This window comes from Xenopus laevis, chromosome 9_10S (genome assembly GCF_017654675.1).
Source record: "Xenopus laevis strain J_2021 chromosome 9_10S, Xenopus_laevis_v10.1, whole genome shotgun sequence".
Lineage (NCBI taxonomy): Eukaryota > Metazoa > Chordata > Amphibia > Anura > Pipidae > Xenopus > Xenopus laevis.
In genome coordinates, this window is record NC_054388.1 from 22,396,585 (window position 1) to 22,416,624 (window position 20,040).

At 40.6% G+C, this 20,040-nt stretch overlaps 1 protein-coding gene across 1 annotated transcript in view; it reads right to left on the reverse strand.

Moving 5' to 3' along the window:
- Positions 1-275: 275 nt before the first annotated feature.
- Positions 276-20,040, reverse strand: part of dnai2.S (dynein axonemal intermediate chain 2 S homeolog) — a 36,544-nt gene continuing 16,779 nt past the window's right edge. Inside the window, 8 exon segments of the mRNA NM_001096041.1 lie at positions 276-413; positions 1,191-1,232; positions 4,951-5,181; positions 5,424-5,570; positions 6,016-6,151; positions 7,216-7,439; positions 8,085-8,207; positions 9,980-10,119. Coding sequence (NP_001089510.1) covers positions 1,194-1,232; positions 4,951-5,181; positions 5,424-5,570; positions 6,016-6,151; positions 7,216-7,439; positions 8,085-8,207; positions 9,980-10,119 — 1,040 coding nt within the window. The 3' untranslated portion in view covers positions 276-413; positions 1,191-1,193.

A 20,040-nucleotide genomic window follows, 5' to 3' on the forward strand; every position in this document is an offset into this window, starting at 1 on the left:
CTCGAATTGTGCCCAATGGGCCTTGCTTTGAAGAAAACACTGCCAAACACATTCAGGAGGGATGGGTGATAGGTGTGTAGTCAGGGGCCACAAGCTGCAGAAGATCATTATATAGTTGCATCCGATTTTGAAATCCTCTGCAACATATTTTGTTTTGTACAAATGTTTTGTGCATGGGCCCTAACAGACCCCCCACACACACACCATAAAATGAGCACATTGATTTAGAAACATTACTAAGTTAATGTGGAAAAAAAAGCAAGAATACAAAGTTATCATTTTGCAGAGAACGTCAATTTTTTTATTTTTGTTTGTGATATACAAAAATACAGACATTATGAACAAATGTAATACAATGAATTATTGAAAATATCCTCACATAGTTCTAATTAGTCCCAGACTGTAGAATAAACCTAGAAAATAAAATGGAAAGAATTATTTGTGGACAGCTCGGATACAGATGTTTTATTAAAGGTTATAAGGCCAAGCTACATTTTTACATGTAGCTAATGGTGTTACATCTACAGTAATTCCAATTTCCCATACTGTGCCACATAAATATGTCAATCCTCTATCGAGTCCTCAAATTATGTTAAATGGTGGGTTAGAGGCAGAGAAGACACAGTAGAAGCACCTGTGGTAAATATGCGGTACTGCAGGCCACAAATTTCCCGAAAATGCCTTGCCATTGCAAGGCATTATCAGATGTGAAGGGAGCCAATTTCCTGCGATTAAGCCAGAACGTTGCAAGTAACATGTTTTACTTGCGGCAATGTTGTTGACAATGGCAAGGCATTTTCAGGAGATTTGTTGCCCACAGTGTCCCTATGTGGCATTGCCCTAAGAGCTGGCCAAAGGCTCTGCAGTGCTCTAAATAAAAAACCAACATTTTTGAGGCTTAATTCGCCTTTACCAATAATATAAACAGAGTTACTGCAGTTTTGGAGGGGGGGTGTAACAATAAAACACCCAACTGCTGCTGGAGTTCAGATGGCCAGGCGGGTCCTTGACCCCTGTTAATTTCAATATACTGTATGGTGAAAAAACATGTTATTTTCTGCAAATTTTAGGGGGGCTCGTATATATTTTGTTGAGAGGTCCTGTATCTTTGACACTAACATATGGTTATTATTTGTACGCTACTGTCACTGTGCAAAGGCTTGACAAGCTCATGCAGTTAGAACACTTACCATTTATTCATGTACAATTTTCTCCTCAGACACCTCTTTTTCCTATGAAATATAAGCATATTAGATAACCTAGTTTAGAAATGGGATTAACACACAGAAAACAGTGGTGTTTAGTCTCAACATACTCTTCAAGTATGAGATCAAGGTCAAGGCACTATTATAGGTCATATGAATTGGAAGCTTGTGGTACACATGAAAAGCTATCACAGATACAATCTAGGGGCTCACAAGTTCAGATTATGTAATCAGCTGTGGTGTAAGATCCATGATATTCATCTTTAGTGTAGAGGTTTCCAAACTTTGGAATGTAGTTGTAGGACCAGAACTCATTTGATATACAATCCCTGGAGTATATTATACAGAAATCATCCATTGCTGCTGGCTAAGATAAAAGTGTTCACCTTTAAAGTTTTAGTATGTTATAGAATGTCCAATTCTAAGCAACTTTATTATTTTTTATGTTTTTCCATTATTTGCCATTTTCTTCTTGTTCTTTTCAGTTTTCAAAAGGGGGTCACTGACCCCATCTAAAAACAAATGCTCTGTAAAGCTACATATGTTATATTATTGCTCTTTTTTTATTACTCCTCTTTCTATCCAGGTCCTCCCCATTTCATATTCCAGACTCTTATTCAAATCAGTTCATTAAAGGGGTGGTTCACCTTTAAGTTAATTTTAAGGGGCACATTTTACTATTGGTCGAATACCGAGGGTTAATTAACCCTCGTTATTCGGCCGTCGAAGTAAAATCCTTCGACTTCAAATATCGAAGTCGAAGGATTTACCGCAATTCGTTTGAACGATCATAGGAAAAATTGTTCGATCGAATGATTAAATCCTTCGAATCGAACGATTCGAAGGATTTTAATCCATCAATCAAACGATTTTCCTTCGATCAAAAAAACCTAGGAAAGCCTATGGGGACCTTCCCCATAGGCTAACATTGATGCTCGGTAGATTTTAGGTGGCAAAGTAGGAGGTCGAAGTTTTTTTTAAAGAGACAGTACTTCGACTATCGAATGGTCGAATAGTCGAACGATTTTTAGTTCGAAGTCGTAGTCGAAGGTCGAAGTAGCCAATTCGATGGTCGAAGAAGCCAAAAAAAACAGTTTTTTCCTTCTAATCCTTCACTCGATCTAAGTAAATGTGCCCCTTAGTATGTTGCAGAATGGTCAATTCTAAGCAACTTTTCAATTGGTCTTCATTATTTAATTTTTTATAGCTTTTAAATTATTAAAACAAATGCTCTGTAATGCCACACAATCATTTTTATTGCTACTTTTTATTACTCATCTTTCTATTCAGGCCCTCTCCTATTCATATTCCAGTCTCTTATTCAAATCAATATATGGGTGCTAAGGAATTTGGGACCCTAGCAAACAGACTGCTGAAATTGCAAACTGGAGAGCAGCTGAATAAAAAGTGAAATAACTGAAAACCCAAAAATAATCAAAAATGAAAACCAATTGCAAATTGTCTCAGGGGTGTCCAAAGGGAAGATCGGGATCTACCAGTAGACCTTTAGCTTGTGAGCAGTAGATCTCAAGACACTGTCAGCAAACAACATATTTATATCACCCTCCTATTTCATGCTTATCATTCAGATATTTATTACACTAAGGTTACATAAGAAGTAGTTGTTTCTTAAATATAGCAATATAATTTCTCTCATTTAAGTAATATTTTTCCATGCAATAGAATGCTTAAAATGCCTTTATGGATGTAGATCACAAAGGGACAACATCACTAAAAGTAGACCTCGCATTAGTAAAGTATGGGTACTCCTGGCCAAGAGTCTAATTATTTTGCCCTAGACCATTTAAAGGAGAAGGAAAGGCTAAAATTAAGTAAGCTTTATTAGAAAGCTCTATATAAATACACCAGTAAACTCTCAAAGTAATGCTGCTCTGAGTTCTCTGTCAAAAGAAACACCTCATTTCTTTCCTTCGATTGTATATACATGGACTTCTGTATCAGACTTCCTGTTTTCAGCTTAAACCTCCAGGGCATGGCCTTGAGCATGCTCAGTTTGCTTCTCACTCCCTCCTCCCCTCCCTGCTGTAATCTGAGTCCAGAGCTATGAGTGAGCAGGGAGAGACTCAGGCAGGAAGTGATGTCACACCAAGCCAATATGGCAGTTGCTATCCTAAACAAACAAAGAACACTTCAAGAGCTGTTTACTCAAGTATGGTAAAGCATTCTGCAGAATAAATATAGTGTTATAGCTTGCACTATTGTGGCTAATCTATTGGCAATAAACTGCTTCAGTAGCTTTCCTTCTCCTTTAAAATTCACACAAATAACACACAATGCTGCAATGGTTTAGGAGGTGCAAGAAACATGTCCCAACCATTAACCATTATTGAGACTAGCTGCTCACAGACCCTCCCAGACACAACATCACTATGATATATAAATGTCTTAAAAAACAGATGATTTAGCACATCTACACTTCATCTGATCCTGAAGCACAAATCTACAACCTAAACAATTATTGGGTCCAGATTATTGCTTTAACTGAAAGAATTTTAAATTCATTTAAATAAAATAAATTAAATACATTTTAAATATATATATATATATATTATATATATATATATATATATATATATATATATATATATATATATATATATATATATAGTATGATGATGATAGTATGCATTATAGAAAATAAAAAAAGAGAAATTATACTAAATCTTTCACTTTGAGCTGTTGGCTCCATAGGATCAATCTAATCCCTAAATGTTCAGTTTTTGGGAATTTCCTCTGTTATTGTGGTTTTAGTCTTGACATTAGTTGACATGTGAAACATCTGTATTATTTAGGAAAGAAACCAAATTCATGTAAAACAATAAATAATGCATCTGCTAATTACTGTCATGAAATAACTGAACCAAATTTAGCAAATGGACAAAACAAATTATGTAGTAAAGAGGGGAAAATTTGTCCCTGTTCAGCAGTCCATAGAAACCGTTCAGCAGTTTAAAACATCTACAGTAGAGTGATTAGTATAATGAAAGATAATATTTTGGCTTTCCTAATGTGGGTCTATTGTTAGGTGCAAAATATCAGTGCCATCCCCCCAGATTGCAGCATTTTCTAAAATCTCTGCAGCTGGTCTGTTAAGTAAAGGATAGTATATAAAATCCTTCTTCTAACATTCAAAGCCCTTCACTCATCTGCTCCTCACTATATTTCTTCACTTGGCTCAATGTACGTTCCTTGCTGTCTTCTCCCCTCCTCTCAGAGCCACTTTCTTTTCACACCATCCACATCCATCTCGTCTCATACTTTTCTATCTTGCTGTTCCTTACCTCTGGAATTCCATCCCTGAATTCTTCCATAAGGAGTGCTCTATCAATCTCTTCAAGAAAAAACTAAGAGTCTATCTTTTGGAACAATAGAACATTAGTCTAGTCCTGGTACCTATTGGACAATGCCTTTACTTTATGCACTTTTCCCCTCCAATTTGTGCCTGTATGTAAACCACCCACCCACTTAGACTGTAAGCTCTACGGGGCAGGGATCTCCTTTCCACTGTGTCTCTTACCACATAGCACTTAAGCTCGTTGTCCTTACATGAGCTCTGTTTACTATGTATATTTATTGTATTTATGTACTCGCTGTGTGTACTTTTAAATATTGTACTTTTATTTAAATTGATGGTGCTACGGCTCCTTTACAGCTCTTTACAAATAAAATACATACATACATACATACAAGTCCCCTAAAGAGTTTTAAACCATATTCATCTTACCTGATGTTCATCCTCAGACTGCTTAATTTCCTGTTGCTCTTTTCGCTTAAGCTCAGCCTCAATGTTCTCAAAAAAATCTTTCTCAGCATTAGCAATTATCTCTTTCATATCTTCTGCTGGCTTTTCATCCTTAACTTCCTCCCCTGGCTCTGCCTTGCTGCGCTCCTTAAGTCTCATCTCACGGTGCCTCGCCTCTAGGATCTTCTCTCTCTTGGTCTCTCTCTCAAACATCTAAGCAAGTAAAGAAAACATTTTGTGTTAAATTTTTGACTTATGAATTATGTACAGTAAAATGCAGTACTTTTGCTGACAAGAGCTATACATTCAATTTGTAAAGAGAGTTCAGTTTTGGATAAACTAAGACTTGTAAACAGCTTGGAATACATAAGCTTTGGGTACCACAGGCTGCTGACAACAGATTCTGCTAAATGTTAGCCTCTGAAAGCTATCCACTAAGGGATATCAGCACTTACTGCAGAAGCAAGGTTTCTTTCATTTCTTTGTAGAGTATACAGTCCTTTTGACAACTCCATTAGTGTGGTTACTCCCATTTTGGAACCGCAGGCCACAAATCGCCCATTGTCCTGCATGCATATGTTATAGAGGGGTTCATCGCTGACCTTAAAAGAGCAAAATCAGAAAAAGTTTCATTAGGAAACTGGAGAAATATTTTGCATGGTAAGCCATTGTTGATGCTAATACACATAAGTAGCTATTATAGGCCCATATCTATCTTTATTGTACTTGTAAGGAATAATTATGTCCCCTCACAGGTGTCTTTTCTCCAGAGAAGAAAAACGAAACCATGACATTCAGCCCTCATAGTTTCAATATTATATCCCTTTTATCAGTTTAGTTGCACATCTTTGCACTCACTCCAGCTCATTAATATCCTTCTTAAGGACTAAAGCACAAAACTGCACTGCATACTCAAGGTGAAGCTTTACCAGGGACCTAATTCAGTTTTTCAGATATCTCCACAAAGCTAGCTTTAAACATTATATAAAGAATACCAATAATATTGTATCCTAACAGTTACGGCTAAATGTGTAATTTTGCACTCACCTTCAGACTTAGACTGGGGTTGTTCTGTTTATACATATAGTCCCACACATCTAGAGTCCCATCTATCTTGGTGGTCAAGAACACAGTTGGGCGTGTTGGGCTCCAGCATGCATCAGTTAAGTAACTTGTGTGGTATCTATAAGAGAAAAATAAAACTGATTAATGTGCAGGGCTTTTCTGAGCACACCTAAACTAACCTTATTCACATGGGCAGACCAGCCAAACAGTAGTAAGCATCATATGCAGTGAAGACTGAAGATTGGAAGGCTAGCACAAAAAAAGCTATTATTAACTTGTACAACATATCTAGTTGTAAAAGAGGTTTGGAGTGATGTCACTGTTGACTCATAGAAATGTGTATTATTATAATAAATAATGTACCTCTGCTGTAAAATATCTTAATGTAAATAAGATTAATATCTTACAACATTACCTTAATATCATTATTAATATCTTAATAACATTACCTTTGAGCTCTTTGACAAATATAAAACCGCTTGGCCTGTAGCCTTGTGGCTTTATTTAGTCAAAGAACTCTGTGGTGACTTCTTATATCCTTTTCTTTTACAAGGGCTATGTATTGCCTATTTAAGTAAGTCACACATTTTGAAGAGTTAGATCTATGGCAAAAACTGGAGTAATTATGCAGAGTTAAGAGTTTTCATTGAATCCCTGCATGCATATGTAATAAGCAGCATACTGCAGGTAGATAATTTTTTTTTATTGTTGCTTTGTAAACACTGTGTGCCATAGGCCATAATTCTTGATCCTAGTAGTGAGTTTAGTTTGTTTATAATGCCCTGACATTTAAATAAGCAGTCCTATACACATATCAATTTTATATGTTTCACAAATAATGAATTCACCTGCTATGTAAAAAGCTACATAAATAATGTAGTAAATAATACTAACCTTAAATATAACAATAGGGGGTATGCTATACACAAAGCAAAGTTTAATTAGACATTTGATCTACTATTGTACCACATTACACATAGGCTATTTCAACTGTAGTGTCACATTAGTGCCTTGTTTGTATGCCAATACATACAATGGCCAACACAGCAGAGAGCTGTGTAGCTGCTCTAGCATCACAGTGACTGTGTCCGTGTAATACAGTAAACAGTTGCTGAGGTTTAAGTTTGCACCACAAATGAACTATGTGCAATGCTTATTCTTTCTTTTTTAAATAATATTTACTTTGTCCACATGATAGAGGATTCTCGGCAATCCTCTGACCAGATCCTTGCCGTCCAGTCTCCAACTGTCAAAAAGTTTTTAGGAAAAAATGGGTTCCTCTGTATAGAATATATGGGCCCATGATGCCCACCATATGTACAGACAATTTTTTCAGGTGGAGTCTTGGCTTTTCTGTTGCAAGAAACAATCATGCCTTGCTCTGTTCCCACCATGAACTTGGTTGGCTGTAGGGGGAAAAAAAGCAGTCAGCTGAGAATCAAACTGTACATCTGGTTGGGGATTTCCAGATTGCTGCCTCTTTCTTGTTGTTTAATTCTATTCAGGGTCCCTATCTGAGTCTGACTTCTGTTCCTACTCAGGGTCGTGTACCTGCTCTTGACTCTAGTAAGGATTCTGTTTCTATTCAGGTCCTTAAACCTGCCCAGAGTTTTAAGTCTATTCAGCCTTCTGATTTTACTTCTTCAGATTCTTAACTCTGCTAAGGCTGTGATAACTACTCAGATGCTTGATGCTTGATTCTTCTTGCTCTAACTTAGACTAGCTACATAGTGTTGTCTAACAATGGTCACAGGCAACTGTTATTTCTGTCCATGCCACAGTAACCCAGGTTTTGCTTCAACTTGGTTGTACCTGCTACTATTCAAACTAAATATCTCATGCAGACAAAACAAGTTGTTTGTTTCTATAAATGAGCTACAGTGACAAGTATGACCTTAAAAGATTAAGAACATAATTGTTCAGAATCACAATTCATTATATATATTCCATTACATAAAGGAATTAAGAACCGCCTGGCTTGTTAACTCTTTAATCATGCCACTGTGACTGTGTAGAGATGTATTACAATCACTCATATTACAATCACTCACCAAAGTAGGCTCAAACTCCATGGACACAGCACCCAATGCATTGTCAATGTTTTCTTTCTTGGAGATATCTAGTATTAATTTCTCTGTTGGTTCACTTAGTTTTCGTATGTCCCACCATAAGATCTAATAATTAGGCAAGATATTATTAAATTATTAACAAATCACTGGTTTATACAATGTTTCTGCTAGGGATGCACCGAATCCAGGATTCGGTTCGGGATTCGGCCAGGATTCAGCCTTTTTCAGCAGGATTCGGATTCGGCCGAATCCTTCTGCCTGGCCGAACCGAATCCGAACCCTAATTTGCATATGCAAATTAGGGGCGGGAAGGAAATCACGTGACTTTTTGTCAGAAAACGAGGAAGTAAAAAATGTTTTCCCCCTCCCACCCCTAATTTGCATATGCAAATTAGGGTTCGGATTTGGTTCGGTATTCGGCCGAATCTTTCACAAAGGATTCAGGGGTTCGGCCGAATCCAAAATAGTGGATTCAGTGCATCCCTAGTTTCTGCCATATTTCATGGAAAGATTTAATTTTGATCAGCAGCAAAAAACAAAGCCCAAACTTTTTCTAAGTTTAAAGGGATCTGCTGTACCAGATGGCTACATAAGGCTGAGGGCACGTGGAGTTTTTTTTTTTATTTGCAGTGCTGAGAAAGGCAGATCCACTCCCTTCCCTAGCTCTATTGATCTGAAATAAAAAGTACAGCTTCCACTTTAGTCTAGGAACATGGAGTGGAGAATGGCCTGAATACAGGCATTCTTGGGGTGATCTCCTTTCTGCTCAGTGTACCTGCACTAAAGTGAAAGCTCTCCATTTCAGTAAAGATCAAAGAAGCTAGCTTCTCTCACCCTGCAAAAAAAAGAACCAGTTCAGTATAGGTTAATTCTGCAAATCACATGCAAATATTTCTGCAAAATGTAAATTCCTTATTTCTGTGCTTTGTATTAAAATGGGTAATAAACCAAAGGAACAGTAACACCAAAAATTAAAGTGGTTCACTTGTGTTTGTGCATGCTTCAGAAATACTACTATAGTTATTATTATTAGTAAATAAATAAGTTGCCGGGCAGCCATTTAAATGAGGAAATGCTCAGGTTTTACAGCAGATAAGGTATTTAGAATATAATGGCATTCTGCAAAGCAAATGTATTATGTATTTAATCTGTGCCATTTTGCCTTATTTAAATTGCCTCCATTGCCACACAGCAGCTTGTTAAGAAACACAATAGTAGTTTTTCTAAAGCAATCAGATCAGTTTTACCAGTGCAGGGCAACAATACACTATATATTAATAAACCTGTTTTTTTTTTTGGTGTTACTTTAAAGGAAAACTATACCCCCAAACTGAATACTTGAGAAACAGATATTTTATATCAAATTAAGTGACATATTAAACAATCTTATCAAATTGGAATATATATTTAAGTAAATATTGCCCATTTCAATCTCTTGCCTTGAACCACCATTTCGTGGTGGTCTCTGTGCTGCCTCATCACCTGACTACAACTCTAACTGTAACAGGAAGAAGTGTGGGAAGCAAAAGACAGAACCCTGTCTGTTAATTGGCTCATGTTACCTATCAAGTATAGTTTGTTTGGTATGTTTGTGTTCACCGTGAATCATACGATCCCAGGGGGTGGCCCTTATTTTTTAAAATGGCAGTTTTCTATTTATGATTACCCAATGGCACATACTACTATAAAAGTATATTATTATGAAAATGGTTTATTTACATGAAGCAGGGTTTTACATATGAGCAGTTTTATGCAATATATTTTTATTGAGACCTACATTGTTTGAGGGGTATACTTTTCCTTTAAAAGTGAATATTACAGAAGTGTGTATTTGCAGACTGTAACGTTTCAAAATGCTGCACATCTTGGGTGATCACCTGGCCATCTGTAGATGCAGAGAAACATTCTGTGCCAGTTTTTGACTGAAGCCAGATGACCTTGTACACAGGATCCCTGTGGCTGTACTCAATGACAGTTGACTCTACAGGATTTCCACCTTTGCGTGTGTCCCAATAGGCTGCAGGCAAAGTTAAAGAAAATACAATTACCTTTATGTGTCTGATTTAAAAAGTCCCTTAATAATGAAATCATAATTGGATAAGACTTGTTTTCTGGTTTTCAATTCACCTTTCCAACTGCATGTTTGGTACAAGTATGGGATCTATTATCCAGAAAGCTCGAAATTATGGGAAGGCCCTCTCCCATAGAGTCCATTTTAAGCAAATAATATTTAGTATTAAAAAGGATTTCCTCAGTAATAATGACATGGCAGTATCTTGATATTAACTAAGCTGCATGAATCCATATTGGCAAAACAATCCTATTGGGTTAATTTGTTGATAACTATGATGTAGACTAGGCATTAATCAGTAACAGTAACCAGTAAATATTGTAAATATTGTTAGCTTAATAATGTAATTGTAACGATTGCTTGATATATTACTGACTATATAATTATTTCTCAAAAAAACTGTAACACTAGTAAGAAGGGTAAATATTATTACTATAAAATCCTACACTCTTACCACACTTATCTTTCCCCATTTACTTTCCCATCCCTCCATAGCTTTATTATGTCTACTAATGAATGTATTAAAGGGATCCTGTCATCGGAAAACACGTTTTTTTCAAAACACACCAGTTAATAGTGCTACTCCAGCAGAATTCTGCACTGAAATCCATTTCTCAAAAGAGCAAACTGATTTTTTTATATTCAACTTTAAAATCTGACATGGGGCTAGACATTTTCTCAATTTCCCAGTTGCCCCAGGTCAGTGCAGGACTTGTGCCTGCACTGTAGGAGAGAAATGCTTTCTGGCAGGCTGCTGTTTTTCCTTCTCAATGTAACTGAATGTGTCTCAGTGGGACATGGGTTTTTACTATTGAGTGTTGTTCTTAGATCTACCAGGCAGCTGTTATCTTGTGTTAGGGAGCTGTTATATGGTTACCTTCCCATTGTTCTTTTGTTTGGCTGCTGGGGGGGAAAGGGAGGGTGTGTTATCACTCCAACTTGCAGTAAAGCAGTAAAGAGTGATTGAAGTTTATCAGAGCACAAGTCACATGACTTGGGGCAGCTGGGAAATTGACAATATGTCTAGCCCCATGTCAGATTTCAAAATTGAATATAAAAAAAACTGTTTGCTCTTTTAAGAAATGAATTTCAGTGCAGAATTCTGCTGGAGCAGCACTATTAACTGATTCATTTTGAAAAAAAACAATTTTTTCCCATGACAGTATCCCTTTAAGAAAAAGGAGTTACAATGCAAACATTATTGTATTGTCTGTACATTAGTATATTTATTTCAGTAAAAAACTGTAAGGCAAAAGGTTAGATGAAACATTTACATTTGTTCTTATTGTAAATATATGTTACATATTCTATGTAGATTTGTGGTTGTTTTGTGTTTGTTATTACTGTAGTTATATTTCAGTATCTTTTTACTATTAGATGTATACTTTGAAGGAACTCTTGATTGATCTCTTTTGTTAACGAATCAACATAACCAGGAATGCCTATTGTATGTATATCAGAATCATTTACATAAATACAGTCATATGAAAAAGTTTGGGTACCCCTCTCAGCCTGCATACAAAGATTGTTCAGTATAATTGTTTAGGGGAAGGCTACATAAAGCTATCTCAGAGGTTTAAAATGTCAGTTTCAACTGTAAGGAATGTAATCAGGAAATGGAAGGCCACAGGCACAGCTGCTGTAAAACGCAGCTCTGGCAGGCCAAGAAAAATACAGAAGGATTGTGAGAATGGTTACAAACAACCCAAAGATTACCTCCAAAGACCTGCAAGAACATCTTGCTGCAGATGATGTATCTGTACATTCTACAATTCAGTGCAATTTGCACAAACAACATCTGTATGGCAGGGCGATGAGAAAGAAACCTTTTCTGCACTCACACCACAAAAAAGTCACTTGTAAGCAAAAGCTCATTTAGACAAGCCACAGTCATTTTGGAACAAAGTGCTTTGGACTGATGAGACAAACATTGAGCTATTTGGGCATAACAAAAAGTGCTTTGCATGGTGGTAGAAGAACACCACATTCCAAGAAAAACACTTGCTACCTACTGTCAAATTTGATGGATGTTCCATCATGCTGTGGGGCTGGATGGCTAGTTCAGGGACTAGTGCCCTTGTTAAAGTCGAGGGTATGATGAATTCAATCCAATATCAACAAATCCTTCAGGATTTAAGCATCAGTCACAAAGTTGAAGCTATGCAGGGGTTGGATATTCCAACAAGACAATGACCCTAAACACACTTCAAAATGTACAAAGGCAGAAGTAGAATATTCTGGAATGGCCATCGCTGTCCCTCGACTTGAATATCATCAAAAATCTATGGGATGTGCATGCTCGGCAGCCATCAAAATAACTGAACTGGAGAGATTTTGTATGGATGAATGATAAAAAATACCGCCTTCTAGAATCCAGACACTCAAAGGCTATAGGAGGCATCTAGAGGCTCTTACATTTGCAAAAAGGAGGCTCAACTAAGTATTGATGTAATATCTCTGTTGGGGTGCCCACATTTGTGCACCTGTCTAATTTTGTTTTGATGCATATTGCATATTTTCTGTTAATCCAATAAACTTTAGGTCGCTGCTGAAATAATACTAATTCCATAAGGCATGCTATATATTAAAAGGAAGTTGCTACTTTGAAAGCTCAGCCAATGATAAACAAAACTCAAAAGAATTAAGAGGGGTTCCCAAACTTTTTCATATGACTGTATATATCCTTGGGCAACAGTGCTGTTGTTTGCAAGGAGTTTCTATGTTCTCCCCAGGTATTTTGCTTCCTTTCCAAATCCAAAAACACCCAAGCAGTTTAACCCTTAAGTAGATAAAGGTACTGATGGAATGGAATGCAGCGCATGCACTTTTTAGAGGCTCTGTGACTGAGACCTGATCAATCAGCAGCTTAAACACAGCACAGAACACTATGAGGTAGAAGATGACAGTGGCATGGGGAAAAAAGGAACCATGAGCAGAAAGCAATGCTATCCCAGTACGTGCACAGAACGGTTGGAGCTGAGTGCTGTGAAGACAGTCAAGATATCACCAATCAGTCCAGCGCCTCTTCTAGTCCATACAGACCTGACTCTCCACCACGCCTAGAAGGCCCTACACCATCGAACACCTCCAGGCCAGAGTGGATTTTATAAAACTAAGAACCTTCCCCAGATGAGGTTCCAGTTACTGTGCAGATTAGCTTTGATTCAAGTGCAGCTTAACTCCACTATCACACACACTATTACAAACAGCAATATTTGCTGCAGTTAAGGACTTACAGAAGGAGCTCACATATCTTGGACAACGCACTGTCGAGCTTGAGACATTTATATGATATAGTATGAAGGTTAGCTAATCTATAACAAAGAGAACCTAGAGCTCAGAGAGATGACTCAGCTTAAGGATACCTGTGAGAACCTAGAAAATAGGTCTGTCAGACAGAATCTGTGTTTCAGAGGGATTTTAGAGGACATCATTGACTCAGATACAGCCAAATATTTGACTGACCTATTCATACACTTCTGCCCTGAAGTACCACTTGAACTAACCCCGATATCTCCCTTAACAAAACTGCCATGAAACATTATAGTATGTTCCCATTACTATGAAAGCAAGGAAGAAATTTTAGCAAAAACTAGATCAATATCCTTGTCGTACGAGAATGATATCTACAATCCTCACCTTCATTCTGAAATCATAAGCTACAAATAAACTTGGAACGTTTTCTAAACGGAGGAAGCCTTTAAGAGACAGTAAAGTACAATATAGTTGGGGCTTCCCCTTTAGACTGCTAACTATGGATTCTGGATCACCCACCCACCTACGTGCAATGAAGGCCCTCCCCTTCCTGCATTCCTTTTGCCTCCTCCTCTGGATTTCCTGCACTGATTAGCATCACAAATACACATACTTTTCACATAAATAGACACATTCTAATTCTAGTTCATTTTAATCTACTGCACACTTACATTTACAATTACACACACATCCATTTTAGGGGAATCGTGGGGAATTTTACAGATTTACAGTGCTTAAACATACTCACACACAGATACACACTTAACAATGTTTTGTATTGTGTGTTTTTTTTTTGCCTGAAATTTTTTTTATTGCCATTGTGAATAGAGTATTTGCATTGTGCAATACCTACTGTTAATACTGTTATTATTCTGTTTTAGTTGTTTTATTGCATTTTCAGTTCTGCATAGGTATTGTTTGATTGTTTGTGCTCATAAAACTTATTTGGTGAAACAATTCAAACTTCACACTAGGTGAAAAAAATACATTGATTTGAGTGGTTTAATTGGATTTTATTGCACTCTGCATTGTTGCTGATTACTTATTTTTGCCTGTGAAAAGTTTGCGTGGTACTGTCACGATCGCCGCCCGGAGCAGGTCCTGGAGCTCCGGGCGGCGCGTCCTCCCCTGCCGGCGTCACTCCCAAAATGGCGGCGCCCATGGCCGCCACGTGGGTAGCGGCGCCGGCGCGATGACGTCAGTGCGCCGACGTCGACGCAAGAACGTCAATGACGTCACAATGGCGCCAAATTCAAAATAAAAACGCCATCTAGACGCCAGAGATGGCGCCCAAGTATAAGGAATAACTTTTCGCTTTCGGTAAGGGTGTATCCTGGTTTCCTGTGAGCTTATTTGCTAAATCTTGTTCCTGATTGATATCCTGACCCTTTGCCTGGACTTTGGACTTTGCTGATTTCTGCCTGCCTGTGAACTCTTGCCTGGATCCCGACTACTCTTCTGATTAACCCTTTAGACACCGTGACCTTGCTCCCTCAAGAGGGCTTCCTCCTCGATCCTGACTACCTCCCTGGAGGGACCTACCGGCTCCCTGACAGGTATATATTCATATTGGGGCTTCCTCCTCGATCCTGACTACCTCCCTGGAGGGACCTCCCGGCTCCCTGACATTATACTTGGGCCATGGATCCTACTGAGGAAGCTACGCCTGATGTCGGACGAGCGCTCCGCGGACTGGCATCCCGCATGGAGGAATATGAAGCCCAGCAGTACCGCATAGGACAGGCACTCGATACCCTTCTCTCCCGAGTGCCTTCAGCACCTCCTGCTTCCCAAGCGGCTGTAAATCCTCCATGGCGGACCGTCTCGTCTAGCACAGTTTCTCGTCTGGTGAGCCTCGTATTCCGCCTCCTCCTCGCTTCAGTGGGGACCCACAGGCCTGCAGAGGTTTCGCTACACTGTGCCAGATCCAGTTCGAGTTTCAACCCTCGCACTTCCCCAATGAACGTTCCAAGGTGGGGTATGTGATGTCTCGTTTGGTGGGCAAACCGCTTGAGTGGGCAACATCTCTTTGGGAGAAGAATTCTCCACTGACTTTTGATGCCAAGGCTTTTCTTCAAGCATTTCGTACTGTGTTTGATGCCCCGGGTCGGGTCACAAATGCCCCTTCTCGTCTTCTGCAACTCCGACAGGGAAACCGCAGTGTCAGTGACTATGCTATTGACTTTAGAACTTTGATGGCTGAGACTTCCTGGAATGACGATGCCTATAAGGCCGTATTCTATCAAGGTCTGTCTATTCGCATTAAAGATGATCTTGTCTCCAGGGAGTTCCCTGATCTGCTGGAAGATCTGATTGCACTATCCATTAAGGTGGACACTCGTCTCAGAGAGCATCAAGTAGAGAGGGAGCGTTGTAAACGATTTCAACCCTTCTTGGCACCTCGCTTCCAGAGACCTCTCTTGCAAACTCCAGCTGCTCAAGCTTCTCCTTCTCCTCCGGAGGAACCGATGCAAGTTGGAAGGGCTCGTCTCTCCGAACAAGAAAGACTCCGTAGACGAATGGCTGGCTTATGTCTGTATTGTGGCGGACAGTCTCAATTTGCGAACTCTTGTCCGGTGAAGCCCATGAGTTCTGTTCCCCAAGGTATATCTAGGGTAACTCATGTAGGGGGCACTACTCCGAAGTCTCAAGAGAAAACTCACAGGTTTCTCCTTCCTTTACAGATTCGCCTAGCCACTAAGACCATTGTCGGCTCAGCTTTCATTGACTCTGGAGCTGCTGGGAACTTCATGGACGCTCTTGTCGCCAAACACATGGAAGTTCCCTTATTCCCATTGTCCACTCCGCTTCGTGTCACTGCCATTGACGACAGACCCCTGGAGGCTGAATTTATCTCTAAGACGACTGGGGAATTGCCTGTGCAGGTTGGGACGCTGCATAAAGAAAGACTATCGTTCCTATTTATTTCCTGCCCATCCGTTCCTGTTGTTTTGGGTCTCCCTTGGCTGCGCCTGCATAATCCCACCACTGATTGGTCCGCAGGACAGATTTCCCGTTGGAGCCCATTTTGCCAGCAACATTGTCTTCCTGCTGAACCCCTCCAGAGGGTGAATATCTCTATGTCTGATCTGAAGACTCTACCCTCCTTCTACAGGGAATTCTCTGATGTATTCTGTAAGAAATCCGCAGAATTCCTTCCTCCACATCGACCATACGATTGTCCTGTCGATCTCCTGCCAGGAACCATGCCCCCTAGGGGTCGCACCTATCCTCTTTCTCCGGCTGAGACTTCCGCTATGAAAGACTATATTCAGGAAAATCTCCAGCGGGGGTTTATCCGCCCCTCTACTTCTCCTGCCGGGGCAGGTTTCTTCTTTGTGGAAAAGAAGGATGGAGGACTACGTCCTTGCATTGACTACCGGGGCCTTAATAAGATCACTGTTAAAAACCGGTACCCCTTGCCTTTGATTGCTGAACTCTTTGACCAATTGAAAGGGGCTAAGGTTTTCACTAAATTAGATCTCCGTGGGGCGTACAACCTCATCCGCATCCGTGAAGGGGACGAATGGAAGACGGCATTCAACACTCGGGATGGGACTATGAATATCTCGTGATGCCCTTTGGCCTCTGTAATGCCCCCGCTGTCTTTCAGGAGCTCGTGAATGACATTTTCCGGGATCTCTTGGGAAAGTCTGTGGTCGTGTACCTGGATGACATCCTAATCTTCTCGAAAGACCTTGAATCTCATCGCTCCCAGGTGAAAGAAGTGCTCTCTCGTTTGAGGAAGAACTCTCTCTTCGCCAAGTTGGAGAAATGTGTCTTTGAGGTGTCTAAGATTCCTTTCTTGGGTTATATCATCTCCCCAGAAGGTTTCGAGATGGATCCCATTAAGGTGTCAGCAATCCAAGAGTGGCCCCTTCCCTTGAGCACCAAGGCTATTCAAAGGTTCATCGGATTTGCCAACTACTACCGGCAATTCATCAGGGGGTTTTCTTCCCGTATTGCACCTATCCTTACTCTCATCCGAAAAGGGGGTAATCCCAGGTCCTGGCCTCCAGTTGCTATAGAAGCTTTTCAGTCCCTAAAAGACGCATTTTCTTCTGCCCCAGTCCTCCGTCATCCGGATCCTAAGTTACCCTTTTGCATTGAGGTGGATGCATCTGTGCCTTTTTCTCCAGAAAGTTTTCCCCTGCAGAACAGAATTACGATGTAGGGAATCGAGTGGTGTCACCTCCTAGAGGGTTCTTCAATCCCGGTCACGATTTACACTGATCATAAGAACTTGGAGTTCATACATTCTCTCAAGAGACTGAATCCTCGTCAGGCCAGGTGGGCCCTGTTCTTCTCCCGCTTCAACTTTGTCTTGACTTTTCGCCCTGGCTCCAAGAATCGGAAAGCCGATGCTCTGTCTCGAAGTTTCACTCCGGTGGATCGTACTCCTGAAAGACAAGAGCCTATTATTCCTCCTGTCAAGATCATCGCTTCCTTGTACCCTCAATTCGCTGATCAGATTCTGGCTGGTCAATCTTATGCTCCTCTGATACCCCCATTGGGATGGCATTTGTTCCCTCCGAGTTACGTCTGCCCATTCTTCAACAGACCCATTGTTCCAAGCAAGCAGGACATCCTGGTCCTGAAAAGACTCTTGAACTCCTTCGACGTTTAGTCTGGTGGCCGACTATCCGAAAAGATGTCAAAGACTTTGTTGCTGATTGTACCATTTGTGCTACATCCAAACCTAGCCATTCTCGCCCCAGTGGTTTATTACAACCATTCCTATCCCATCTTGTCCATGGACTCATTTAGCAATGGACTTTATTGTTGAACTTCCCCCCTCTAGTGGTAACACTGTGATTTGGGTGGTGATTGACCACTTTAGTAAGATGTCCCATTTCATTCCCCTGGAGAAGCTTCCCTCTGCTGTGGAGTTGTCTCAGCTCTTCATCCAGTATATTTTCCGTCTGCATGGTTTTCCTGTGGAAGTGGTCTCTGACAGAGGTTCTCAGTTTACTGCTAAGTTTTGGCGTTCCCTGTGCAAAGATCTGGGTATTACTCTCCAGTTCTCCTCCGCTTATCTTCCCCAGACTAATGGAGCAGCTGAACGAGTAAACCAAGCTTTGGAACAGTTTTTGAGGAATCACGTCTCCCTTTGTCAAGATGACTGGTCTGATCTCCTCCCATGGGCGGAATATGCTCATAATAATGCATGCCACACTTCCACTGGAAGGTCTCCATTCATGTCGGTGTATGGTCAGCATCCTCAAGCCTTCCCCCAAGACTTTGTGTTGTCTGACGTCCCGGCTGCTGATGACCATGCAGCCCACATGTCTGCTATTTGGGCTGCAACCAAGTCGAACTTAGAGAAGAGCGCTCTGGTTCACAAGACGTTTGCAGATCGTAGACGTAGACCCTCTCCTCCCTACAAGGTTGGTGATAAAGTCTGGTTGTCTTCCAGGAACATTCGGTTGAAGGTGCCATCTCCTAAGTTGGGTCCGAAGTTTGTGGGTCCATTCTCCATCTCGGAGGTGATCAATCCTGTGGCTTTTAGACTTCAGCTTCCCCCTGAGATGCGAATTCCCAACGTGTTTCATGTCTCTTTGCTGAAACCCGCTACCTCCAACCGCTTTTCTGTGAACCAGTCTCCCCCTCCTACTATTTCTGTGGATGGTCAACAAGAATATGAGGTGGAGAAGATCCTTGACTCCAGAATCTCCAGGGGCTCTCTTCAGAACCTCATCAAGTGGAAGGGCTTTGGCCCTGAAGAATGCTCCTGGGAAGGACACTCTGATGTGCATGCTCCTCGTCTTGTGAGGGATTTCCACTCTAAATTTCCCCAGAAGCCAAGTCCTGGTGGTCCAGAGGCCCCCCGTGAGGCCTGTGAACTCTTGCCTGGATCCTGACTACTCTTCTGATTAACCCTTTAGACACCGTGACCTTGCTCCCTCAAGAGGGCTTCCTCCTCGATCCTGACTACCTCCCTGGAGGGACCTCCCGGCTCCCTGACAGGTATATATTCATATTGGGGCCTCTGCACACCATAGTTGGGTAAATGTATACAGTATATACATATTGGGCAGCAAACTGTTCAGTGTACCCCTGGCATTCATATTTAGGATGTTTTATGTTGGTAAATTATGGAATGTGGGGCATATGATGGAATAAAATGCAAGCTTCGAGACAATTTTCAGAAATGTCATAAATTTAGCACAACTTTGCAGTTAGCTTACAGTATATATTCAACAGAATGTGTACTTTCTGAAAATAGATAGTTCTAGGGTCAAACTGTTATGGGTCTGTAAGGGGTCTTAGGGGGCATATAATACACATATCAGGTGTTTATTTTGCAGCTGTAGACCCCTGTTATAAGGCCTGGATTTGTAGCAAGGCCACAAAGGCCCAAGCCTAGGGCGGCAATATTTCAAGGGCGGCATGCCTTCCACTTGCCACATTGATAGAGCTGCACCGGGGCCTGCGCTACCTTTAGAATTTTCTGTGTCCCCAGTGCGGCTCCTCTTTACTTCGGTAGAGGGCGATGCAGGTTGAGGTAAGCACACAGCGATCCTTAGCGTGCGTCCGTGGGGGGGGGGTTGTTAAGAATCGCATGCCGGCCTTGGGGCAGATGAATTTGAAATCCAGCGCTGCCTGTTACAG